Source organism: Buceros rhinoceros, unplaced genomic scaffold, assembly GCF_000710305.1.
Source record: "Buceros rhinoceros silvestris isolate BGI_N320 unplaced genomic scaffold, ASM71030v1 scaffold28359, whole genome shotgun sequence".
NCBI classification, from domain to species: domain Eukaryota; kingdom Metazoa; phylum Chordata; class Aves; order Bucerotiformes; family Bucerotidae; genus Buceros; species Buceros rhinoceros.
This window is the reverse complement of record NW_010433775.1, coordinates 20,324-45,813: the sequence shown is the minus strand read 5'-3', so window position 1 is coordinate 45,813 and position 25,490 is coordinate 20,324. Positions and strand designations below refer to the sequence as shown.

Genomic DNA, 25,490 nt, shown 5'->3' with positions numbered 1-25,490 from the left:
CTGAGGAAAAAAAAATTCTCCCTTCCCCGCCCCGCCCCCCCCCGCCCTGCAATAGTCAGTCAAGCATCTCAAACATCCTGGAAGGTCACTGGCTGCAAGGTACTCCTTTGGAAGGAAGAACCACAGAAAACAGGACTGTGCCTTGCAAGTCTTTGGGTCCGAGAAAGAGCAACATTCTTTTAGACTATTAAAAATCCCAAATCAGTGGAAACGTTGGTCCTTAAGTTTTCATCAAGCAATTTCTTTCATGTGTATTGCACAAACTGGTTTAACTAGTTGAGCTGGGAGTTGTTTAATGCCTCCACAAGGAGGAGCCGACCTGCTTCCCGGGTACATGGTATCGTCTCTTACTTTGACCCAGGTTATGGTGGGCCGTGGATCTCCTTGGGCAGCGCAGGTGATGGCAACGTCCTGGCCAGTCTCTGCCACCACGTCTTGGGGGGGATGAAGAAACACGGGTATCACTGTGCAACACGGAGAGAAAAGTCATGAGTGCAAGAAATGTGCCAAGGTAAACCGAGAAATCTGTGTGTAAAACACCTCAGCATGGGCAAAGCAGAGCTGCTGGGCTCCTCCTGCTCTTGCAAGGGCTCCTCTTTAAAGGGGTGTCCCTTTTCCTGTGCTCTTTGTCTCCCTGTTCTAGGCACTGGTGAGGCCACACCTTAAATACTGGGTTCAGTTTGGGCCCCTCACTACAAGAAGAACATTGAGGGGCTGGACCATGTCCAGAGAAGGGCAATGGAGCTCGTGGAGGGTTTAGAGAACACTTTTTCTACGCTACCAGATAAATTTTCAAGGAAAATTGAAGCAGCTTCTTCCAATTTACAAGTCTTGGCACTTGAGACCTCTTTAACGATTCCCACCAACTGATGCAGCTCTCAGGGCCAGACGTCTCCTCCCAGGCAAGAGAAAAATCCCACCGCAGAGGAACCAGAGCAGTTCCCTCCCCTGTCAGTGTGTTATATACCATAATAATAACCACCCTTGCCAGCCCTTGCTCCTCCCAGCCTCACCAGCTCACCTCGAGGGGTCACCGACAGCTGTACCGGGAGGGTCCGTACCCCGATGGCACTGATGGCATGGCACTCGTACTGGCCTTGGTCATGCAGAGCCACCCTCATCACCCGCAGGGTACCCGTGGAGAGGATGCTGTGCCTCCGGTCACTCGGCAGTGGCCCTCCTGGTCAGAGAAGCAGGGTGACTGGTTAATTGTCTGTAAGATTTCTCTTCCCATCACTGGGCGGATCTGTGTGATGGGTAAACTTTTCACTCCCTTCCGACGTGCCATCAGCCCCCCTGAAATACCATCATCTTGCTAAGTGAGGAACAGGACAGATGCTGCTCTTCCCACACCCAGCGTCATGACTGAGTTGTCTCTTCTAAACAACTGGAAAGGAGCTGGTTCCCTTTTTCTTTACTCATAAACCTTTTCTTAGCCCAAACTGCAGATTTACAGACACCTAACGGAGAGCAAATCTGTGCTCAATTACCCAAACTGGCTGTTGAGTCAAATAAATGGAAACAGTTCGCATTGTCTTTTATAATTTGGTATGTTGATTTTCTTTGGTTTGAAAACTCTGTTGTTTCAATATTTCCTCTGTTTAAGGGGAGAAGTTCCAAATTAAAATGCTTTACCAAACCCAAACAGAATTATTAGAACTTCTCCACTTCATCACTTTTTTTAAAATATTCCATTCTCCTCCAAATAAGGGCTTGCTTTATTCATCCCAAGTACCAAAAGGAATCTGAATGCTCCCCACCCTGTCAAAACGGGCTTTGAGACAAGTGAAGCTTCATCACCTCTCGTCTACGGCTTCTGTGAAAGCCCTGTAAAGCCTGGTGGGTCTCCGATTGCTGAGTGACCCAGCAGGCCTGGTTACTAAGCAGTTATTAACCTTCTTGTCACTGTGCTCCCTTCCGCTTCTTTAAGATATCTTCTGAAATCTGGGCAGTGGAGGAAAACAGGTTAAAGGAGATGGAGAACATGTTGGTGGAGGAGATTTTCAGCTCGTCCTTCTTAACTCTATCTCTGGGATATTGCTGGAAGCTGGAATACAATAACCATGAATTCTCCACAGCGCTAAACCATTAATTATGGCTTGTGAAGCATAAGGAAAAGCTGGAGGGCCTCTGGGCCAAGCGTTATTGGCTTCTGTCCCAGAAAGTGTTGGATGGGATCAGATCAGTGGAGCCAGAGCTAAACAATCATTCAAGACTTTAAAAGTCCACCAGCACCTGTTGGCCCAAAGTGTTTCTTTCGTAAGCTAAAAGAAACCTCAGAGGTGTGTCAGCAGTGACAGTGCTCTTCTGCAACGTGCTCCCCAAGAGCAGCAAATCAAAGACAGTGACAGAGAGCTGGTACATGGTGATACCCACTGACCTGGGGTGTCCAGATCTTGCCTTTTCAAAGGAGACAGGAAGCCACCAAAGGAGGAAATTTGAGGCTTTCCATGAGTTTCATGCTGATGAAAACCAGCACACTCCTTCCTTCTGACACAATGACTTAGTGTGTCAAAGACCTAAGAGGCTCCCTCAGTGCTTAACATCATCCTTGGTGACCTACAATATCCCTCCTAGTGTGACTAGGTCCATGCTGATCACCATCTGTCCTGTGTCACCACTGCAAGCCATTGCCCTGGACCAGCAGCTCAGCTGTTCTCCCCCACATCCCGTGGACGATGCCATGGGAGAAGAAGAAAGCATGAGTTAAAGGAGGCAGTACCTGCCCTCGTCCAGGCAATCACGGGTGGAGGGTGACCCTCAGCAGAGCAGGGGAAATCCACACTTTGTCCCTCTGTAACTGTCTGGTCAGTGGGAATGAGGAGAAACCTGGGAGAATCTGGAGGGAAAAGCAATGGCTGAGCGGCAGGAAAAACTCGGGCAGCAAGCTTGGGTTAATTCTCAGGTAACAGGAGCAAAACCAGTCACAGGGCTTAAATCCACCCCCCCCAACCAAATTTGATGTCATCAGCCTGGAACTCTTCACCTTGCACTATGATCCTTGCTGTCGCCTGGATGGATCCCTCAGTGTTGCTGGCGTTGCAGTTGTACTGCCCCTGGTCCGAGAAGGAGACGTTCTGGATGAAGAGTCCTCCAGAGCTGGTGATAGCAAAACGGGAATCCTGCGGTAAAGGAGAGCCCGTGCCAAGGGTCCAACTGATGCGAGGGTGGGGGTGACCAGAGACCCCACACTCCAAGGTGACGCTTTCCCCAATCAGCACTTCAGTGTTCTGCGGCTGGATCACAAAAGTGGGCTTGGCTGGAAGGAAACGAGTGCTTCAGAAACCAGAAGCTCTGCTGCCTGATCAGTTATGGGCAGAAACTGCTCATGCAACCCAGCTAGTGGTCACCTGGTTCTTCCCTGACCTCCAAATCCTCACTGTGATCAACATCCCCAGCTCTATTTCTCCTTACCTCCCAGTCCCTTGGTGCTAGAGCATCCCCACTGCTGTGTCCCCTTCACCCTGGATACCTCTGTGCTGCAGAATTCATCCCAGTCTCCAAACTCCCTCCCCAGCCCCAAATGACCTTCAATCTCTAACTCCCCAGTTTCTCACGTCTGTGAAGGAAGGCCCTAAAGCCACGCTGTTAGCCACTCGCTTCTCCAGCCACAAGAACATCTTGGCACATACAAAGCCGGGACTGACTCTGACTTAGCCCCAACCCGAGGGGGGCCTTCAAGGGGTGCACAAGGCTCAATTACATGGGATGCCAAAATAGCGCAGCACGACTTCTTGTGTCTTGACCTCCCCAGCTATGTTCTTGGCCATGCACTGGTAGACGCCTTTGTCTGACTCCTTGGTGTTCTGGATCATCAAGGTACCGTCTTGCAACAGGTTCAGGCGGTTGTCATCTTTCATGTCAATCTCATTACTGAAAAACAGCCACAAACAGGCAAAATCTGAAAGGAGTAAAGACTGATGGGTCTTCCCCCGAGCTGCTGGGGGAGTGGTGGGGCTCTGCACGCCTTGCAGTAAGTCGGTGTTCCTTGGAGCTCTTCAGAGACTTCATGAAATTTATAGCATGAGTTATGATTTACAGCCCTGAACTTCAGCTCCAGCTCTGACTTACGCCCTGGGTGAGCTACTTTGTCTCTCGCCACTGATGACATACGACATTTACAGCCCATCAGGAGAGCATTCTGTTCCCATGCAAGAGCATCGTCGCTATTGTCAGGGCATCCAGGCCCGCAAAGCGTGTTCTCATTGTTTACTAAGTGCAAATATAATAATGCATTAATATTGCTATTGTGCACAGCCATTTCTATTCAAACAGGCTCAAAGGCCTCAGTGGGGCAAAAAGCTCTGAGTAAGTCACCATGGGACCCCAACACAGCTTGGGGTCCCAACCCAACCCGAGTGCTGTGAAACATCTTCCTTCTTTCTGCAATGACTTGCGACTCCTGGATCCCAGCCCGTGGCAGAGGGTCCCAGTGCTGCATCCCATTTGCCCCAGCATGAAGGAATCTTGGATGGCTGTGGGTGATTGAGAAGGGACCTCTCTCGCCCTAGGACAAAGGCTGAATCCACTATGCAAACTAATGCACTTGCTGGGCATTTATTGAATTCCCCTGATGTCTCCTCGCTCCAGCCATCTCTCCTTAGAGGAACATTTATTATCATTACCCCTCTCTTACAATGCTATTTTTGGGAGCCTGCCAGCATTTCTCTAACAAAACCTTCCTTCCAGAGGGACTTAACTCCGGCATGAACTTTTGCTTGGTGCTGATCCTCCGCCTGGTGGGGAGTTCACTGAAGCAGCATACATTGATCATTGTTATTAATAACCCAGCCCTACACAGGCTCCCCCACACAAGAAGCTCGTAAAGCAGCAAAATAGCTTCGCTTCCACAGTGGGCAACTGCCGGAGCAGAGCATATTTTATCGTGCAGCATTTCCCAGAAGCACCTCGGCATCTAGCACGGCTGATTATCTTTTCATTCCGTATGGAATGATAACCTACACGCTGCTTTGTGAGATCTTTCAGTGGAGCACAGTGGTTCTTCCCTTTGAAGAAAAACCTTCACTGAGAAACACCTAGAGACTAGACGCATTTCAGCAGTTAATAAAAGGCAGGCATGGGGGCTTAGAGCAACATGAAATCCTCATTTTTATTTTTTTCTGATCAAAAGACAGTTGCTTTCAGCCTGCTGAGTATGTTTATGGGAAAGTTAAAAGCTCTTGGACTCTAAATGCAGATAAAACATCTCAAATGCAGATGAAAACACCACTTGGGTTATGTGGTCACCAGAGAATGCCATTAAAGGAAGGTAAATACAACCCACGGAATACCCATTTCTTTTTTTTTATATATTTTCATGTTGTGTGAAACAGCTTTTGAAATTACAGGCAGCCACTGAAGAGCTGGTTGTTTGAAAACCTTTGCTACCCCACGGCTCATCACGTCCGACTTACTTGTTGTGCAGCCAGATAATGGCAGGCTTTGGGTTGCCTTCTGCCCGGCAGGTGAAATACACTGTGTTCCCCAAGAGGACGTCGACATCGTGGGGTTCTGAGGTTATGCGAGGCCGCTCTGCAAAAGACCATTTCAACACAACTCAGTCAACGTAACCAGTTCAACGCGACCATCTACGGTCCAGCCAGACTAGTGGGTAACGCAGCAGCTGTCCGGCAGCCCCTGAGCAAGCCCCCAGTTCATCGGTCGAGCTCTGTTCAGCCAAGCCTTTCGCTGCGCGCTCCTCTTTAAGATGTACTCAAGCACCAAGCAAGTCCAACATTCAAAGGACATTCTAAAATCGGAAGGAATTTAAGTACGTGGTCGGGAGCGCTTGATCTTGATTCGGCAGAATACCGACCCCTCTAACGATCTGCATGCTCACCGGTAATCCAGGAAAACCAGCTGGATTGCTCATAAGATTGAGAACCTGCCACCTTCTCCAGGGGAAGGTCAGTGCAACCAGTGGAAGTTCCTTGGCAACTTAACCCCAACGGCAAGGCCAGCAGGGGACCAAACCCAGCACAGCCCCTTGGTACAAAAGGCTGGTCTGGTGCAGATTTGCTCCACCAGTTCACACCCATCGAAAAGCGGAGGGTTACTGGGATGCCAGCAGGCTCCGTGCTGACTCGGCTATCAGCTGCCTGCAGCACTAGGGCTTTACGCTGAATTATGCAGCATTTGTCTTTCCCAGCTGGTACAATACAAGCGTGAAAACCTAATGCCAACAAAATCTTCCCACCAGGTGCTCTGGCTGGTGTGACAGACACCCCTCTGTGCGCCCAGGCCTAAAGCAGGACAAACATACTTTATGGGCTGTACCGTGGCAGCGGGTGTTGGGAACAGCTCGTTGGGTGGCTCAGGCACTTGCGGCAGGTCCCAGCTGCTTTCTCCAGCCCCTTCCTAGACATAACCCCATCCTCCCGCCTTGAGGTGAAAGACCCATTTGTGCCCGTTCCGCTCTTTGCATGGCTGTGCTCTAAATTAAGCTCAGAAATGGTCAAGTTTTTTTAAAAAATAATGAAACCATGGAAATGTAAAGAACAGCAGCTTAATGAGCGTGAAACACTACCACAGTCAGAGCATTCTGCTACGGATCTACTACATGGTTTTTGTTCAGGTTTTCAGTTGTGTCTCCAGCCACCGCAGCTCTCCCAGTGTTCCCCGTCTGTTCAAGCCAGCGTGGCACATTTCTTCTGGTTTCTGGTTTAGCCCTGGCCGTCAGCAGGTCCTGTACTGGCCCTTCTCTATCTAAAACCCAAGCAGATACCTGCCAGTGAAAACAGAGCTGCCTCTGACCTCTCTGTGACTGCCAGCTTCCTCTGCACTATCCTGATGACTTGTGTGACTATACCAGTACCTCCCCATTTCAGCAGTAAAAGGAGGGAGAAAGCAGGATGCCAGGGTGGGGAAGCAGGAGGGAAAGGGCTGGAAGAAGCAACTCCCGGACCAAAGCCCAGCTCCACAGATCGAGGGGTTTGACCTCACTCACCGCAGTTGAACTCCTGGGCGGTCAAGGTGACGATGGAGCGTCCGTGCAGCTCCGGAGGGGCCTCGCAGGTGGCGGCGGTCTGGATACTGCCCTGCTCAGCATATTCCTTCAGCAGCTCAGCCAGCCACATCAAGTCGCAGTCGCAAAGCAAAGCGTTGGAGTCCAGCCGCCTGCAAGACCAAGGAAAAGGACACTCATTTCACAGCCTCTGGCAGCTGCCTCCTCCAGGACACAGGAGGAGAACAGTCCTCTGGAGTGAAGGATCACTTGGCTGGTTTTCCTTGCGTTTGATTATATCCCACACCAAAATTTGAGGTATTCATGCCCACAACATTTAAACCGGATGCGAAACCGAATCAGAAGGATTTCACTGAAAAATTAACATGACCCATAGGCGATTCCAGTTTCAAATGAAAATTATTCTGTTAAACTGCATCATGCATTTTTGGCTTAATTTGAGGCAAAGAGAGACACTGAAATACTGGGTTCTTCTCCAGGATGGAGATCTCAACCCTTACTGAATTCTCTAAGAACAGCAGATGATGCTATCTCTGTTAGAGTTTCCCATCCTCTTCTACTCTTAGCTCCAAAAAACTCCCCCTTGATTTGAGTCTGCACTGGATCAATCTTTCTGTGAGCAGCTGCTAGAGGTTGTAGTGTTTCTGTGCAACTTGTAAGAACTTTTCTTACAGCAACGTACGCCTGAACCACCTCAAGGGCAGTGACCGTCCAACGCACCCACTAAGGATAAATAAAGACTGTTCTAAGAATATATAAGGATATTAGAAGGGTAGATAAAGATTAGATGGGGATCAGTTGATGCCTTCTTCCCTGCTGACAGTTTTATGGTAGATGGGTCTGGGCCATTGAAAAAACACAGGGAAGAAAGGTTGAATGTTTTCAGGGACAAGTGAGAATGTGGGATGTCACACAAAGCCACTGTAGGGCATTTAATAGACACCCCACCTTTTTATCTGACACGTACAGACAATGCTTCACAAATCACTCCCTGCTGAAGTGAAGCACTTTACCTGTTTGCAGAAACCACAGAGGGCTGCAGTGAGGAACACATTATTTTACTATAGTTTAAAATCATGGCAGAACCCAAACATTCTTCAGTTTTTACATTTTTTCCCCCCAAAACGCATCACAGACATGATTTCCAGAGGTCACAAAAGGCAAACAAAGCAAAGCTCTGGGGAGGTGTAAGCAAGGGAAAAGTAAGCTGAAGGGACAGCCAGGTTACGTGGGAATGATGCAGCAGGGCATTCCCGCCTGGGAGGAGATCGTCCACCTCGGCGGCCCGCTGAGGACTTGCAATCTCTAGAAAAAGAGTCTTTCTTTTTACGGCTGTGATTTCTCCTCCACATGGATGCTGATCTGAAGCCATGATCGAGATCATACCTGTGACCTGGACTTGCTACATTTGCGAAGGATGTTCTATGGGTTCCAGCCGCTGTGAGGACTTTCCAGGCATGTCCATGCCTGTGGCGTTATGGAGCCGTAAGCAGATTGTAGTTAGATTATAATGAGACACCCGCATGAAGAAACTCGAACTGGTTAAATCAGATCTTGTGTCCAATCAAAACTGTTTTATAAACTTAGCAGCAGCCTTATAAGCACGACAACTGCAAGCTTTGCCAAGCAGGCACATTTCTCCTCAGGTCCTGGCCATCTGATCAAAGATAAACAATTGCTCTTTGCAGGCGATGTTTTGTACTTACAGCCGTTTGAGGGATTCCAGTTGAGAGAATGTCCCTGGATGAATCCTGGAAATCTTGTTGTTGTGCAAGAATCTGCAACAGGAGAATGCCAAAGCATTATTTGGTATTTGCTCTGTGGGGGTAACAACATCCCAGGTCAAAACTCAGCTTAAACACAAAGGCTGCTCATCAAAATGGAGCTTAAATTGAAATGCACTGAGTGTGTTTCCATGAGCTATAGGGATTTCAGTCATGTGCAAGTGCAATGCGATACACCAAAGTGGAGGGTGGGTGTGGACTGGAAAGGGTGACTCAGGATGTGATGTAACAGGTTTAAACTGGAACCTTCATGTGCCTCGTGCTCTGCAGAGGGAGGAGAAAGGGCACGAAATCCCCACAGACTGGACCCACCCCATGTTTTCTGTGTCTGGGTCAGCTCCGGTTTAGAAGGGACCTTTTCTTCCCCCCCTGCACAAGATATGGCAATTTTACAAGTGCAGCCATTGAAGTAAGGTTCCAGCAGAAGACACTGGACAACTCATGCCCTGGACTCAATGTAGTTATTGACCCAAAGCCATGAGTAAATCTAATTCAGACAACAACAGCCTAAGCTGGGCTTATCTCTGAACAAAACTGAGGCAAATTCTCACTTCCAGAGTCTTATCACACAGAGAAGACTCTCCAGTTCTTAGAAAAAAAACCCTGATTGCGCGAGAATGCATCAGTGGGGTCCAAGGGAGGATAATTAACTCTCCATTCCCATAGCAGAGGGGGCAATATAATCATGTTGGTTACCTCTAAAACTCCTATGAGACCATTCATAAAAGAAGCCATTTTCGTAGATGGTGGAACAGGAAAGAAATACCAAAGCAGTACACCTTGTGTCCGCACGCACACACATGTACGTGCGACTTCAGCCTAGTTGCCCGTCTTGGATGCTGACAAAACTTCCTCTCCAATTTAATTCCAGAATTGTTGTTGGATCAAATACAGTGACTGAGATCAGCCGTGGTGTACTGATCCAGGTCTGAATTTTCCTAAGGGCATTTGGATCGCAGTGTAGAAGGGTGTGTTGGTTTCACCAGGGAGTGGGAACCCCCACGTGAACTTTTGTCCTTGTGGCTACATTACTATTAGAAGCAAACCTGGGGAGCAGAAGACACAGGGCTGTTTCCCACCTGCTTTCAAGAAGGATGTGTGTTTTTCTTGTCAGACTTTCTTCAGACCTTCCTCCTTTTCCACCCCTTTTTTCTTGCACTCACTGCCCAGCAGTGACTCACGTTGACCTTATGGCCAGAGTAAAATCTCAGTTCGCTTGGCCAGCTCTAGGGCTTTCTGCAGACTTTCCCCTGCTTAGTTGGAGATGTGAACATCACACAACACAGGGAATCCTCTTCACATTCTTAGCAACCCTTCTAAGTAAAACCTCCTTCTCCAAGGAAGCTTCTTTTGCATTCCCCTCCATTCCAAAGATCACACTTCATGCTACCGAAACTCATAAAAAATGAAGGTTTTTTCCCCTTCTTCCCACCCCTCACTCACAAGAAAGGTCCATCTTTACTTACAGCCTTTCGAGTTTAGGCAGGTCACTGAACGTCTCTGGCTCCAGACTGTCCAGGTTGTTGAAGTGCAGGTAGCTGTCACACAGAAGAGCACAAAGGGCTGGTTTAGATGGCAACTGAAGACAGAAGACCTTTCCAACCAATCCACCAACACTCAGCAACTGGTCACCACACTTCGCAGGGCAGATGTGGAGAAGCCAGTGCCCACTTTAGTGTCTCCACTTTCCACATGCAAATGTAGCAGCCAGCACTGGCTTTTCCCTATTCTGTCAACTCTTTACTCTCATGATAAACTAAAACACACAGAGGACAGATTTGCTCTTCCCTGAAGCTTAAGGCCACCACCATCACCAGAAACTGCTTGTTGCACTGTCAAGGGTCAGGATGAAACCACTGCCCATGGAGAGCCAGCAGCACGTGCATCCACCCAGCAGAAGCAGAAACATCTGGAAACAGCTGTTTCTGCAGAAGGAAGACACAGTCTCCACAGACAGAGGTGGCGCAGTCAGCGGGAACGCTTGGATCTAAACTGCCTGTTCCCTCGAACAGCCCAGTTCTCGCTAACGCAGGTTAGCGTTTTCAGTTCTCACCTGTGACCTGCTATTCCAGAGACCTTCTGCACTGCCCCAGGACACCCCTTGCCATCAGCAAAGAAAACCTGGAGTCTGCAGAGCAAACACCACCATACCCGAGGCTTCCTGCTCGCGTTAGCTGTGTCATTCACAGGCACAGCTAACAGGCTCCTGACCTCTGGATGCATTTCAGTGCGCTTTCAAAGCTGCCCTAAACTCTTAACTTATTTTTCACACAGGCATGAATTTCCCAGTAGACACTGATTAATCACAGATCTACAAATACTCATCCTGCTATTGCAGCTGACTACGCTCAGAAATAATTGCCTAAGCCACCACATGGCTGTTCGATTCGTAATGGAAGGATCCATGATAAACGTCCACTATCAGAGTACGAACCGAGATTCTGCAGTGGAGGGCTGCAGTGAGGAGAGACGTTTGTGTTTTAACAAGCATCAGGTGTCTGCTGTCATTGCCTTGGCCCTTGAGGAGAGCATCTGACGCTGTCCATCAGTCGGGTTATACTGTGCTTGAAAAGCTGGCTTGGGGGGTACAGGAAAATGGGGTAGGATTGAGGCAAAGCTAATTCTTTTGGAACCACGCCTGTCTGAGATTGAGAACAGATGGGACTTGCAGTGGGTTGTTTGTGGGTTTTGGGGTTTTTTTGGTTTGATTTGGGTTTTTTTTTTTGGTTGTTTTTTTTTTTTACTTTTGTTCATGACATCAAGTCTGGAATGCTCATTGTTAAAATATTGCTGTGGCCAGCAGCATCTCCTCTCTACGACAGCTGAGCCAGTATCTGCTTCCTACGTTTTCTCCCAGGCATCCTGGCTGAGCTGGCTCACCAGGTTGGTGGCACATCTATTACTAAGCTTGTCTGAAACTTCCCGTTATACTCTGCCCACTCCTGCTGTCGGCCTGGGGAACAGGGGGGCTCCTACCCCTTTTACAGCAAAATCCTTAGTTACACTCCAGCCCTATAAACACTGTTGTTGGGGAAAACTCTTGAATAACAACAACTCCACCTTTGGTCCCTGTTCTCTGATGGTGCAAATAATTCCTGTACTTGAGATACCCAAGCTCACACTCTCTCCACATGCACACATGTATGTACACACAGGCACTCATCACAACCCCTGTCATGAAAAACGCAATCCCAGTTTAGCAAGACACTGCGGAAGGGTCAGAGCTCAGTCTTCCCATCTCACCTTGAGCATGGAGCACTGCGAGTCAAACCCCAAAACTCCTTTGAGCAGCACAGATTTGTTGTACACAGAAGGGGAGCAGATAAGGAGTGCTGGAGTGTCAGTGTGATGGGCTCCAGCTGCCAGGAAAACCCACGAGGCTCCTTTCCCCCCGGCGTGCCAGGCAGCTGGCAGGGAAAGGCATTACTTCATCGGGATCCACCACCTTCCCCCCGGTGCAATTTCCAGATGCTTTACAGCCTGTGAGCACCACAATTGCTCCCACAACCACCCCACTGCCCCAGCTGTCAGCTTGTACTGCACCCATTTTCAGCACCCTCGATCGAAGCGAAGGGCCAGGCTGTACCACCTGCTTACTCTCTCGTCCCAGTGCGCCAGCTGCCTTCTGCTTCAAGCTGTCCTATCTCCTCCCATCGTAAGGTCCCTGGACGTAAAGGGAGTCACAAGCACAGCTGGGCTCTCCCTATGCTCCAGAGCTTTAGGGTCCGGAGCAAACAAGTGGGACATCAGTAGGAAGAGGCCTCAGCGTTAACCAACCAAAACCAGTACTGCGAGCAGCTGCCTTCAAACGAAGCCAACACAGTCTTGCAAAGTTGGATGGTAAAACAGTAGAAGCCTCATCCTACTCCTTGCTAAGTGCCGGGTACTCTCCACTACTGAAACGCAGCACTTGGGGCAGAGGAGCCAATAAATCAGCTCTTACACACATCACATTCAGCCACGAACAAGGCTCGTTTGTACTTACAGCTGTTCCAGGGAACGCAGCCCGTCAAAGGCATGCTGCTGGATGCTCTGAATTTCATTTTTATAAAGGTAGCTTTCAAAAGCAGAGAAAGAAAAAAGCATCAGGCTAACTGATCAGCAGTTGTGTTTTAAAAATACACAGGAAACAGCTATGAACCTCAACCCACAGCAGGGCTTGCTGGGTGATTCAAGGGCAATGTTTTATAGCTGTGACATTAACATCCAGAAATTCTGAGCACAGAAAAAATGTCCTTGATTGGCAAACGTTAGGAGTGGGTTGTTAAGTTTCAGAGAGGTTCAGAAATTACTGAGCCACCAACTCACAGGTATTTCAGGTTCTCCAGATCTTCAAAGGATCTTCTCACAATCTGTTTTATCTGATTGTTGTTCAGCAGCCTGTGCAAATCAAGAAAGAGAAACACAACCGGCGAATTCAGCACGTGTGAAACCCGTATTTCAGAGAATGAAGGTTTAAAGGGGCTTAGCAGGTGGAAGTTTGGGTACTCACAGCAGCTAAGCCAACGTGGAGGTTTCTCGCCCAAAGGTGCCAAGTGCTTCCAGTATGTACAATGTTAAAAGACTTTGTTTACCTTTTGCCACAGTGGTTTTCATCCCAAAGTTTCAGTTTTGGCCAGGAAAAGGATGGGGGTGGGGGGGAAGAGAGACAGGCAGAAGGAAGTGAAGGGGAGGGAGAAATTAAATCATTGCTGCTGCTCTTGTACAACTGCAACCGTCTTTGAAGGTGCATTATTGTATTGCATGAGCGAGCAGAGGCGTGCAGAGCCTTTAAGAGTACAAACACGGTTTAAAATACCAGTTCGCAGTGGAGCTGCAGGTGTTCTAAAACGGTAATGCTTGTTCTAATCACTTTGTATGCAAATAGGTGCAAATGAAAAAAAAATACATACAGATGTGAGGCTATTCAGAGATGGCCTCTTTTGATCTAGAGAGCCTTGTACCAGATTTTAATACAAAACCCATGGTCAACGTCGCACTGGCGAGGCCACCTCCGACTTGTGTGCACAGTTGCCACGATGGTGCCTGCAAATGCCAGCTGGTGCCAATGACCAGAAACACAACTCGACCGTCTAACCACCACACTCTGCACCAGTGGTGACCACGCAGCTGAGCGCTGCACAAACCGCTCCTGCAAGCACCGCCAAGCCTGACACCCAGCAAACGAAACCAATCACTTAGAAATAGCTCTTCAATATACAATTTTTAACCCCCAACCGCACCACTGTGGGATTTTCGCTGTGGTGTCCCACTGGGGTTCAGGTCTGGCAAACCTCACTGCGGTCGCAGAGCCGGTGGAGCTTATAGCCGAATAGCTCAGAGCAAGGATTTCACCAGCTACGCTTATTTATAGAATTCCCCAGTGGAGACATGGATGGAGAGGAGAGCTGCGACCACACATGGCCAAGATTTGTTTTTCTAGCATTGTAGGAAAAGCTGTTGTCCCCTCTGCAAGCAGCCAGACCTTACGGTGCAGGGTCAAATTCATCGTGTGGAGTGGATGTGCTCTTTCCACTTTACAAGCCCCTTTTTGGGATAGCTACGCTCCTCAGAAATGAGCTGCCACTAGACTGCAGGTGAAAAGACAGTTCAGCACTTTCCCAGCAGAAAAGTCCAATCTTCTGCCCCACTTTGCTGGTTAAAATAGGGCAAAGAGTGTGTCAGCCAGTGCATCAGCCAGCCTCGGGCACTACAAGCAAAGGGCCCTTCCTGGGAAGAAGTTTGTGCAGGTAAAGGATGGAGAGAAAAGACAAAGAGATGGGGAGAAATGGAAGAAATCGTGTGGGAAAAGAAGACGAAGATAAAAATCAAACACCCCAGGGATGCAAAGATAAAAGGTGCTAGAAACACACACAGGTTCCAGCAGCTTCCCAAGTTACCGCCCTGCACCTGAGTCACACCAGCTTTCCACCAGCTCCTTTTCAGGTCAAGTATTACATTAAGGGTGCAAAAAGCACATGGGAAACTCGAGTGCAAAGACACTTTTTGAAGTCAGAGCAGTAAAGGTAGGAGAAACATCTCAGCGCCCTCGATTTGACCATCCTCCCTTGATCAGCTGCCCTGCTACCATGGACGTGAGTGCCACTAGCAGACGTGCCCGTTGCCAGGGCTGCGGACAAGGAGCCCGAAGAGGTTAAGGCAGAAAGCTGCTGGCAAGTTTCTGCGCAGCTGGAAGCGATGGCTCGAAACACACGGCTGAGGTTAAACCACCCCATTTCACTCATATGGATGCAAAAATGATGTCAAGTCCTTGGAACACACGATCCTGCTTTGACAGCCAGATACGCTGAGTGGAAATACAGCCTCTGAACACCAACCCAAAGGTTTATTTGATGATCGGAACACCCAAGGACTGGAAATAAGTGCAGGAGAGGTCTTTTGTCTATTTACCCACAGGACAAAGACAACACAGGCACCAACCGTGCACGCTTCCTTCCCTGCCCTCTATCAGCAGGCTTTCATCTTCAGCCAGGGGAGAATGAAGGCAGCTTATTCTCTGTTATCTGATCCTTGGCCCCACTTCTGAGGATGCTTGATGGGCTGACAGATGGGTGCCAGCCCCAGCATCATCCCCACAGGCGTGAGCACCTGTGCCCTGCCACGCAACTGGCATCGGCCACCCAATCCACAGGGGACATGAGACAACAACCAGGAGAGCCCATCCTGGAGGCAGGGTCACACCAACAGCCTGAGCAGCCCCTCTGGACTCCTCCTCTGACCCTTTGTCTTTAATGCAATGAGTCTGGACCAGGAGTGACGTTCGGGGGGAGTGCAAATTGCCACGCGTTGTCTGACGGCATTCCGGTGCTGTTTGGAAGCATTAACCTAGTCTGTTCTGTTGTCTTGGCTATTTAGGACAGTTCGAGGGGGTGTGAGCCGTGATCCAAGCCAAATAAGCCAAATCTTGGAAGATCAAATGGCATCCAGTACACAGGCCTCTGAGCTCATCGTCTGACACTTAACAGTGTGTTCGTTGCCTGATTAAAGGTCGAAAAGCGTATGGAAGAAGCCACCTCTGTTTCCTGTCCCAGGATTCCCCATTGTAATTGAAGGATATGTCCTGGAAAACACTCAAAAGTGAGATAATTTACGAGGTCCATCACAGTCCACATATTGCAAAACGCTGCTTTCAGAGAAACCCACAGTCCAGACAGCACATCTGGCTCCTAGAAGGACTTCAGATGGCTTGTGCACAGCTGTCTGCTCCTCGACTCCTGTGCAGTTCACCCAGGCAGAGAAGTGTGAAACGCTGGCACGACCTGGGCATTGATCCCAGGTGCCATCGACAGCAAACCACACAAATTCCTGCTAACCTTAAAGAGGAGCGAATGCAAAGATCTAACGAGAACCACTGGGAATGAAGGCTCAGGCAGACAGAAGAAGCTGGAAAGATCATTATTAATGTGTGTCTTAAGAAGCCCCTTCAGCAAAACAAGCTAAATTAAAAGTAGAAGAAGGATGTTTCCTTGTCAAAAGACGTAGCACTCCCTTTTATGCCAGCAGGAGAATTGGGCTCCAGAGGAGTAGGTGGACTCAATTGTGCACGTTTTATTCCTGAAAAATCCTCCCAGGAGGTTTGAGATACACGAGCCCCACGAGATGTGGCCCAGATTCACCAAGAGAACACTTTACACTGAGTTTCCCTTAGGTTTTATGTCCTGACTGTCCCTCCCTTCTCCCTCCCCACCCTCTCTCCGGGTTGCCAAGCACAAGCTTTAGCTGCATTAAATGAGTCGTTTTCTGCTTTGAAGAATGTATTGAATGATGTGACAGTATGGAACTCGGACTCAAAGTCCTTCCTCTTCTCATTTGACAAACCACATGCTACAGTCGTCGTGACATAACAGTTATTTTTTTCCTCCCACCATTGACAGAAATCATAATGTAGTGTATTTAAAAGGGGACGAAAAAGTAAGTTTAACGTTTAGCCCCTGTCTCTTGTGGACAGGATGGTCTGGATGATCTCCCATATTTGAGGGGGAAACTTTTATTGTGAGATCCAAGCAGGCTCCAACATCCCCTCCTTGCTGGCAAGGAGGTACTCAAGAGCTCTCAAGAGCTACTAGAGGGTTCAAGACAGAGCCTCCATGTCGCTCTTGTCATTCACCCTGAAACCCTTCACAGGCAGCATCTCCCAGAGAGCTGTAGAGCTCACCAGAAGCACCCTTTGTGCTCCCCTGCGCAGGAGAAATACGATGTGAGCAGTGACACTGGCAGGGCAAAGGCTCAGGCAGAAGCACAGTGATGTGGTCTCCACAGAGTCTCTGTTCTCTAGGGTGTACATGCCACAGGCAGAATAAAAGGCATACGTGGGGAGTTAAGAAACAGCGCTTTGATCCCAGAGTTGAACAATTTCTACAGATGATGCTGGAGAGACCCAGCTATCAGCAACCATTTGGTCTTGGGTTGCAAACACAGCAATCGACCAGTTGGTCACCACAGCAGGGTGCTGACCTGCTGGAGGAATACGTAAGGGGACAGTCATGAGGGGGTGTCATCAGCCATCCCCACCCAAAGATGACCTAAAGGAGCAAAACCAGGAAAGCAAAGAGAGGCTACGGCTCACCACGGGCTCGCAACGTGGCTGCTCCCTGCCACAGCCCAGCAGCTGCTGTGAGCTAATGCTGGGTTCAGCGATGCGGCTGGCGCTGGCGAGCACCAGTGAAACAGCTCTCAAGGACCTGTGGGTGTTTTCTGGATGCCATACAAGAGGTTTTTCTCCTCCCTCTGCCTGATACCCTATTTTTAATGAGGGGGCATATTAAGAGTTTAAAAATACACAAAGGAGATCCAGACACCAACATCTGCACAGGCACTGAGAAGAGGCAATAGGAAGGGAGGAGGAAACCTCACAACTCTAAGCACTTTAGCCCAAGAGGACTTGTCCAATGCACACAACATTGCAGGTCACTGAAGAGCAAGTTCCCAGCACTGCAGCATTTCGGATAATTGCTTATTCCCCGCAGTGCTGCACCAGGAACCCCCAGGCAGAAGCACACAATGACTGTATCTCTTCCACAAACAGGGCTCCTGGTTTTGATTTTAAAGGAGTGCTCTGGAGTTCATCAAACCTCCCACAGCAGGGAGAGAAAAGAAGAGAGGAGAGCCAGGGCAAGGCCTGAGCTGATGGAAAGCCTCACGGGACATCATGGCAGGTTCCTCTTCTGTCAGTCTCACAGCCCACCTCTCCACATCTGAGCCAGCCTACAAAGATCTCCTTATCAGGGTGGTTTATCAGCTGTCAAACCTGGATACAGAACAGCAACCCTGCCCAAAAGGAGATGCAGAACAGAAGCTTCACCAGAATCTGCTGCCCTTTCTCTGCCAGGCCAAAGTACTGTAGGAAAACTTAGTTTTAAAAGCATTTATTTGCTTAAGGAACATTGATTTAAGTCCCTTAGCAGAAAGCTGCAAGGTCAGAGCTCTGTAGATGGAACCTGAGCTACTCTGTTCTGCAAACCTCTCGCTTCAAGGATCCTGGCCAAACTCTCGCAGCAAGTCTCTCAGGGATTTTAAAGGATTCATTCTCTTCACCTCTTGAAGAGCTATAATACTCCTCAGGCAAAAATTTACCATCTAAGAAACATCAGCAAATTCTTCAGCTCTTGTCAGTTTTGATGTGGGAATTGGACAACCCAAAGATCCTGGAGAGAAATCTGCGCTGGGAGTGCAGGGTCTGAAGCTCTCTCTCTCATTCAGTTACTGTGCTCCTCATTTGTGGGAGTTAACTACTACGAGTGTGACAATAACTGATTTTTCCAGTTTCTGGCCAGACCAGGAAATACAACCCAGCACACAAAGTACTACCTAAACGGAAAGGTTTCATTTGCAAAACGAGCTGATTTTCAGAATTCCAGTATAAAAACGCAGTGTTTTGTTAGAGCAGCGTTTCACCGGCTCTGAGGATGGCCGTGGGACGCTGCCTGGGGACAGCAGGAGAGGCTGCCCACCACCTGTGCAAACCACATCCCTCTTGCTGACCCAGCACCTGCAGTCATGAGATGAGGAACATTAGGAGGTATATTCATGCCTATTCCCTTTAGTATCTGCACAGGGACTTGCTGTCCTTGAGGTCCCTGTCCAGGAGAGTACGGAGACAGAAAGCAAAAAGAATCGGACAAATTCATGAAGCATAAACAGGTACTGCAGAGAGCGGTCCTTCCTCCTCAGCTGGGCTGCGTACCAGGCTTTAAGCAGAGCAGCAGGAGTCAGAAAGCAAGAAGCAGGAATCTTGCAGATGTCAGGGAGCTGCCTAGACCAAGGCACTGGGAGGGCAGGAAGTGGATCTCTTACGAAGCTCGGCAGGTTGGGTGGAGCGTCTCTCCAAGTGAAGGCCTGCCAGCATCCTGAGATTCCCCAGGGTTCAGCTGGAACTCGCCTGGCGGCGCTGCCGAGCAGCCTGCCAAGCATCTGTCTGCATCACACAGAGATGACATCATTTGGAACGGGTTGTTTTCTCGACTCAGGAGAGCTTCAGGGTTGGAAGAGCAGGTCTGGAGATCACGATGCCTCAGCAGAGCTTTGTGATAAGGTAAAACCCTATGGACTCAAGACTCTACTTTCGCTCCAGATAGTTCAGTCTCCTTTATCACCCCATCTGACCCTATCTCAAATGACAGAAATACACCCAACGTTTCCTCTCTCTCTATTATTTTTGGTAATTAAGTACCACAGGGAGCTGTTTGAGAGACTAACACGGGCTGTTCCTGAGCTCTGGAAGAACAGCATCATTGGCAATGAAGTTTTGACCATCTGCCCTATGAGCAGGGGCCTGGGCCATGACCAGGGTACTTTGAAGCATCCATGGTCTGGCCAATCAGTCCCACAGCAGCAGAGCAAATGCTGATTTTTGAAAGACAGCTATTGAACAGGGCTCTGTGATAAAGGCCTGCTGTATTCCCACTCTTCACACAACTCCTTAAAATGGTCTGAAGCCCCTACTGCCCAAGTGTTCCTTCTTCCAGCATTGCCTTTGCTGCAGGATCAGGGACTTCAGATCTCTCAAGGTCAGACAGAACAAACCAGTCTGGCCTTTCTCTTGCCATTTGGGACCACGAATGCACGAACCCAGGAAATCTGAGTGCGCCTGCCATGCAGTGCAGGGTCCCAGGTTGCCCAGTTTGCCTGAGATTCAAGCTTGGACCTGGAAATCTTGTAGCTCCTAGTGCTGTGTTACAGCTTGAATAATCAGATCTGAGTCTCAACAGGCCAATTGCATCCAGCACGCTGCTGTGCTGACACAGCTTCTGTTCTGATTTGGGAGCTGCTTTGTTTTCAACTTCTCAGCTACTCGGTGCAGAAATCCTCCTACCTACCTCCAAACCCTCAGCCCTGCAGCAGCAAGAAGCAGCAAAAGCTCCCACTATGTTCTCTGAGCACAATGAGAAACTTGGTAGAGCTGCAGAAGACACCGAGGTGAGCATGCTGCTCTGGCTGGGACTGCAGGAACTGCCTTCTGCTCCCATTCCTGCCAGCAGTAGGGTAGGAGCAGGCACTGATTCCAGACCAAGGCACAGGGACCAGATGGCATCTGGAAGGACGCACTGTCGCTTTGGTCAAACTCATGCAGAGCCACTAATGAGGTTCATGCCTCTGAGGAGGCCATGGAAAGGAAGCAGCTTTTAAGGCATCCCTCCACTGTCTTGCTCCCAGCCCAGACCTGGTTTTACGGGCTACTCTAAGGCCATACCTGCATCCTCAGTAATGGTATGCATCAGTATTTTAAACCTGCTTTTAAAAACTCAGGTTTATTTTGAAAAGAGAAAGTTATTGAGTGGCACATTTAATTACTAAAGGTAAGAAACATGATCCAGGGTAGAACAGAGAGAATTTCAAAGCTTTAGCCGGATATGCACAACTTGGTTGAAATAACGAAGAGATCAAGGCTATCCTTAAGCCATTATGGGGGATAGTACTAACACAAGGAACAACTGGATATCCTCACTGCAGGAGGACACTTACAGCGTGTTGAGGTTCTTCAGTCTCCTGAAGGCTCCAGGTTGTATCTCCTTGATGTGGTTGAAACGTAAATCTCTGCAAGCAGAAAATACAATCAGTTCACTCATGGTGTACAAAAGCCATTAGCAATCAGCACCGTCCACGGGAGGGAGGGAGGAGGACTCCTGGGAGAGTCCATCATACCAGACCTACACGAACTGCGGAAACAGAGGCCAGGGAGTAGAGAAAGAGCAGGGTGATGACTGGGATCTACTGTTGGCTGCAAAGTCAGCCAACAGGCAGGATGAGCCTAAGTTTACAAAATTCATTTTAATTTCATAGAAAAGTAGAGAACGAAAGGGCTCAAGTGGTCACTTCCATGAGCTCCAGATAGGGTCTGCTGCTCAACACCCCAAGTTCACGCGCAATTGCACTTCCATCTCATGCTGATTTGTAGAGGAGCACACAACATCACGTGGATCCATTTTTTAGCTCCTTAGCAAAATCATCTTTGCCCTAAAATGGTTAAATCTGATCAAATAACCTCATATAATAAACATTTCACATTCTGCTCCGCAAACTCAGCGCAGCTTATCGCTGCCTGCCTTGCAAATTTGTGCCAACCTCAATTAGAATTAGCAGAGTCCAGGGGATGCTGGCAAATTTCAAGGGCTGTCCATGTAACTACATCGACTTGGAGCCCTAAACCACGGGGTCTGGATCGCTAATGAGACGATAAAACAAGAGCTGAGTGGTTTAACCTGGTTAACCAAGTAGAAACGCTTCTATAGGGAATGTGCATTGATTTGGCACCTTCCACGGTCTGGCCTAGTAGAACAAATCACAAAGACTGACAAAAGCTTTTTGCTGCTAATTTCGATCCAAAGCACAACAATGGGGTTGATTTTTTTTCCTCCTATGCTGTCTGATCCATCCCCATTTAGAGGATATGCCGCTATTCCTCAGTTTAAGGCAGCCTTTTAAGGGCATTTGCTGTAAGAGGAAAACACAACGAACTGCCCGTCATCCCGGGCACGAGTTACAGCGCATCTGGAGGCAGAGGTTAAAACACGAATTCCACAGAGAGCTTCAACCCTCATTTTCAGAAGAGGCATCCACAAGAATCGTGGCCTTTATAAAATAAAGATTAGAAAGCGGTGCTCTCATGGCAGGTGGCTGTGAACTCGAGCTGCCAGGAGTATCCAGGGGGCTGAAACATCTCTGAGCACGTACTCGAGATGAGGATACACCTGAGTAAAGCTGGTTTTACTTTATTTTTCTCTAGCTTAGCAGTTTGCAAAACTAGTTACGGTTAACAATTCCCTTTAGATTTTTTCACTTTTTAGGCAGAAATGCACAGCATTTTTACACCGAAACAGGAAATCTCTGCCTTGTTCCCCCTCAGTGAACACAGCAGAAGACACACCACTTGAAGGGGCCTTTTCTGCCGCGTTTTTCCCTTTCTGTAACTTTTCAGCATTGAATAAAGGACTAAGACGACTAACGGGGGGAGAAGTCTCTCCCTTTCTCAGTCGTACATATTTCACAGAGAAGAGTTAGAGGGCAGGAGGAACACAGCTTCAATAGTTAAAGAAAAAAAGCGTCGGAACTGTGATTTACCAGCACCGTTTGTGCGCTGCGAACCGCAGTCCCGAAGGATCACCCTGGGGAACTGCAGTTTTCAACGTTAACCTCACCTCTGACATTTTCTGGTGTGTTTGGCTCTACTTCAAGCACGTGTTTCATGCTTTTCTAAGGCGTTACACATCCCTCCCCCGATGATGTGAATTTGAGGGCGTCTGTACGGATTTTTCGAGGCAAGGGCTGACGCCAGAAAGCCAAATACAACTGGCAAAGGGGATGGCATAACACGCTGCCTGTTCTCCACAGCCTCACTGAAAGGAAATGAGGAAAGACTAGACCATGGAAAGAGGTGAAGAAATGCAAACTGCATTTACATGGTGCCCAGACACCAACTCTGCCTGCCCTGGGGAGGCTATAACGAGCTGTGCAATTAGTGCAGGCAGCTGCCTACAGGTAACAGGGAACATAAATAAATGGAAAAAACACACAGGGCTCAGGGCTGAAGCTCATGGAAGGCAGCGGGAAGCAGGTAGTGAAGTGTAAAATACCACTTTGGGTAAAAGGTGGGGAAAAAAAAAAAAAAATCAGACTATTTTAATGAAAATAAAAGCTAAAAGATAAAATAAAAATAACTGCAACCCTTCAAGCCCAGCACTCCCACCTCAGCTCATGGCTTCCACAGCTCAAACAATAAGCAAAAGCCAGAACTGCAGGTGACTGAAAACACCTCTGAAACCCCAGAAAAATAAACCACAAGCTCCTCTGCTCCCGGAGCTGTTTTCACTGTCAGTCACTTGCAAAAACAATGCCTTGGAAGTGGTGCTGTGGAACTTTCTTGGGCTGGAGCTCCCTAAGCGAGTCTGAACTCGTGGGCAGTGGGTTACTTCACCTGCAAGAGCAATAAAGCAAACCTGGGCTGCGGAGCCTGGCAGGAGCGAACCTGCATCAGTAAGAGGCCTCACGGCTGTTGCTTGGCTGGACCATCTCTCAGAAGTGCTCCTGCTGCTGAGAAGCACATGAGATGCCTTGTGATAGTTCCACTGCTGAGCAAGGAATGGGGGTCTGGTTTTAGGCAGGAACCTTTTCCATGCACCATCCCTAAGGAGCATATAATACAACTTAGCTTATTATTTTAATGAAATATCTTGATTCATCCTCTGGTTTCAGTTCCAGGTAAGACCATCAAACGATTCTCTGGGCACCAGCTGTCTTGCACCCCTTTGAAAAGCTCACTCTCTGGTTTGCTGTCCATCACACAAAGGCAAGCGCTTTCCCCACAGACAAAAACAGGAACTGAAAGAGCGCACATCTACTCTGAACACTTCATGTCAAGCGGTGATGGGAATTAACTGGAGAGGATCCAAAGGAGAGCAATGGAAACAATCTGAAGTCTAGAAAACATGACAATGAAAAGAACGGAAATGGCTTATTTAGACATAGACACATGATGTCAGAATGTTGCTACAGATAGAAAAGGGCAAATAGTCACTGACTAAAACTGCAGATTCAGCTTGTTTTAAAAATATCTTAACCAGCAAAGCTAATAAAACCCTCGGTGGACTGCAAGGAAGACAGACGCCAGCTACGGATGGGCCAGGCAGGTGGATCCTGCGCTGGAGGCAGAAGGATGGACAGGTCTGTCCTGATGCCTGTACCCAAGATGCCAGTAAAAAGACACAAGAGTGAAAGTCCCTACACAGCACACACCGAGGAACCCACATCTTCCTCCTTACCAATGCATCAACAAACCACCAAAACTTTGGCTCCTTCATAGTGTCTTTTTCTCCAGACCTTGCCTTAGCCTGAAGCTTAGCAGACAGTGAATGCCACGTAGGGCTGCACCAGGAAATTCCTGGCTTCCATGTGTTTGATTGACCACATTCCCTAGGGGGTTTGTTCCCTCTTCCACAGAAGTGCTCATTTCTCTCTATTCCCAGGGCACTCACTCCAGAAAGGTTACATTTCTTTTCATGGGGACCCACCAACACAGCTCCTCCTCTGCCAGCCCATTCCAGCTGCTGTGTGCACCAGCAGCTGGGCTCCCTCACTGCCACCCACCGCTTTCCACCTTGGAATGTGCAAAATCCCTTGCGATTTCACTCTCCACCATGTTTTCAAGGCTGGGATTACAAGAATGGCAGAATCTGCAAATGGATGAGGGAACACGTCTCTTCAGAATGACATTTGAATCTTTCAGATGCTCTCAGCTGCTATGGAATAATCATTCTGGAAAGCATAGTGTTAAATAATTACTAGTGATTAGCATATAAAGCAACCAATGGCTTTTACAAGAAACTTCCACTTCTGTTTAATCTGTTCAGGCTTTCAGACTCATTTATTACTAAGTTAACTAAGCAGATAATCAGCTGCAAGAGGTATTTTACTGCAGTTCCATGGAAATTACTGGGTTTGTTTTACTGAAGCATCTTTTGTGTTCAAAACGTTGCCCATAGCAACAATACTGACAGTTCTGGCCCACTTCATCCGGAACTGGTTGAGGAAGTGGCAGTCACCCAATCATGAACAGACACAGACAGTAAAGGTGGTTTTACGAACAGAGATAAAACACTGAGGTTCCTTCCACTGTTTCCCGGTGAAGGGAAGGTGTGAAAGACATCCCAAACACAGTTTTTAAGTCAAGTTTCCCATGTATAAGAAGAGCCAGAACATTTATCAGAAAGATGCTCATTTCTCCTATCCACAGAGCATTGGAGTCGGCTCTGCAGGTTCTCCCATCCTGCCAAACAGCTCCAGCCCTGGCAGGAAGGGAAAACAGCCTTGCTGAGACTGAAAAGTCTTCCAGACTTCCTGTCATTGGTTCCCCAGCTCGAGAATATCCCTGTCACATACAAGTCCCCAAATGGCTTTAATAAACGACAGCCTTCATCTCCAAATCCCTACATGGGCAGCTGAGCATCGCTATCTCTGCTAGACAGATGAAGAGACGCAGGGAGGCTCAGGGCTGGGGGTTTTCCAAGTCCTGGCTATTTTGGGGTGTACCAGCTTAAGACATCAAGCTTTCAAAGAGTGAAGAGGAAGAAAAATATGTTCAGCACGAAAATACTAGTAAACGAGATTATATGGCTGAAACACTGATGAGCAAGCGGACGCAGAGAGCCTCGCGCTGCAGAGGTGGCTGCTCTCCATTGCACCAAAGCACTGCTTCACGCTTTTTAGGGTTGAACACACTAGATTTTAATTAAGAATTACCACAGGCATTC

General features: G+C 48.4%; 1 protein-coding gene across 1 annotated transcript in view; it reads right to left on the bottom strand.

Moving 5' to 3' along the window:
• Window positions 1-25,490, bottom strand: part of LOC104500567 (peroxidasin homolog) — a 40,185-nt gene that overhangs the window by 9,917 nt on the left and 4,778 nt on the right. Inside the window, exons 2-13 of the mRNA XM_010144232.1 lie at window positions 20,710-20,781; window positions 13,057-13,128; window positions 12,734-12,805; window positions 10,215-10,286; window positions 8,671-8,742; window positions 6,947-7,116; window positions 5,415-5,532; window positions 3,704-3,873; window positions 2,987-3,259; window positions 2,723-2,839; window positions 1,022-1,180; window positions 352-464 (exon numbers count right to left, since the gene is read on the bottom strand). Coding sequence (XP_010142534.1) covers window positions 352-464; window positions 1,022-1,180; window positions 2,723-2,839; window positions 2,987-3,259; window positions 3,704-3,873; window positions 5,415-5,532; window positions 6,947-7,116; window positions 8,671-8,742; window positions 10,215-10,286; window positions 12,734-12,805; window positions 13,057-13,128; window positions 20,710-20,781 — 1,480 coding nt within the window. The remainder of the gene's footprint in view (window positions 1-351; window positions 465-1,021; window positions 1,181-2,722; window positions 2,840-2,986; window positions 3,260-3,703; window positions 3,874-5,414; window positions 5,533-6,946; window positions 7,117-8,670; window positions 8,743-10,214; window positions 10,287-12,733; window positions 12,806-13,056; window positions 13,129-20,709; window positions 20,782-25,490) is intronic.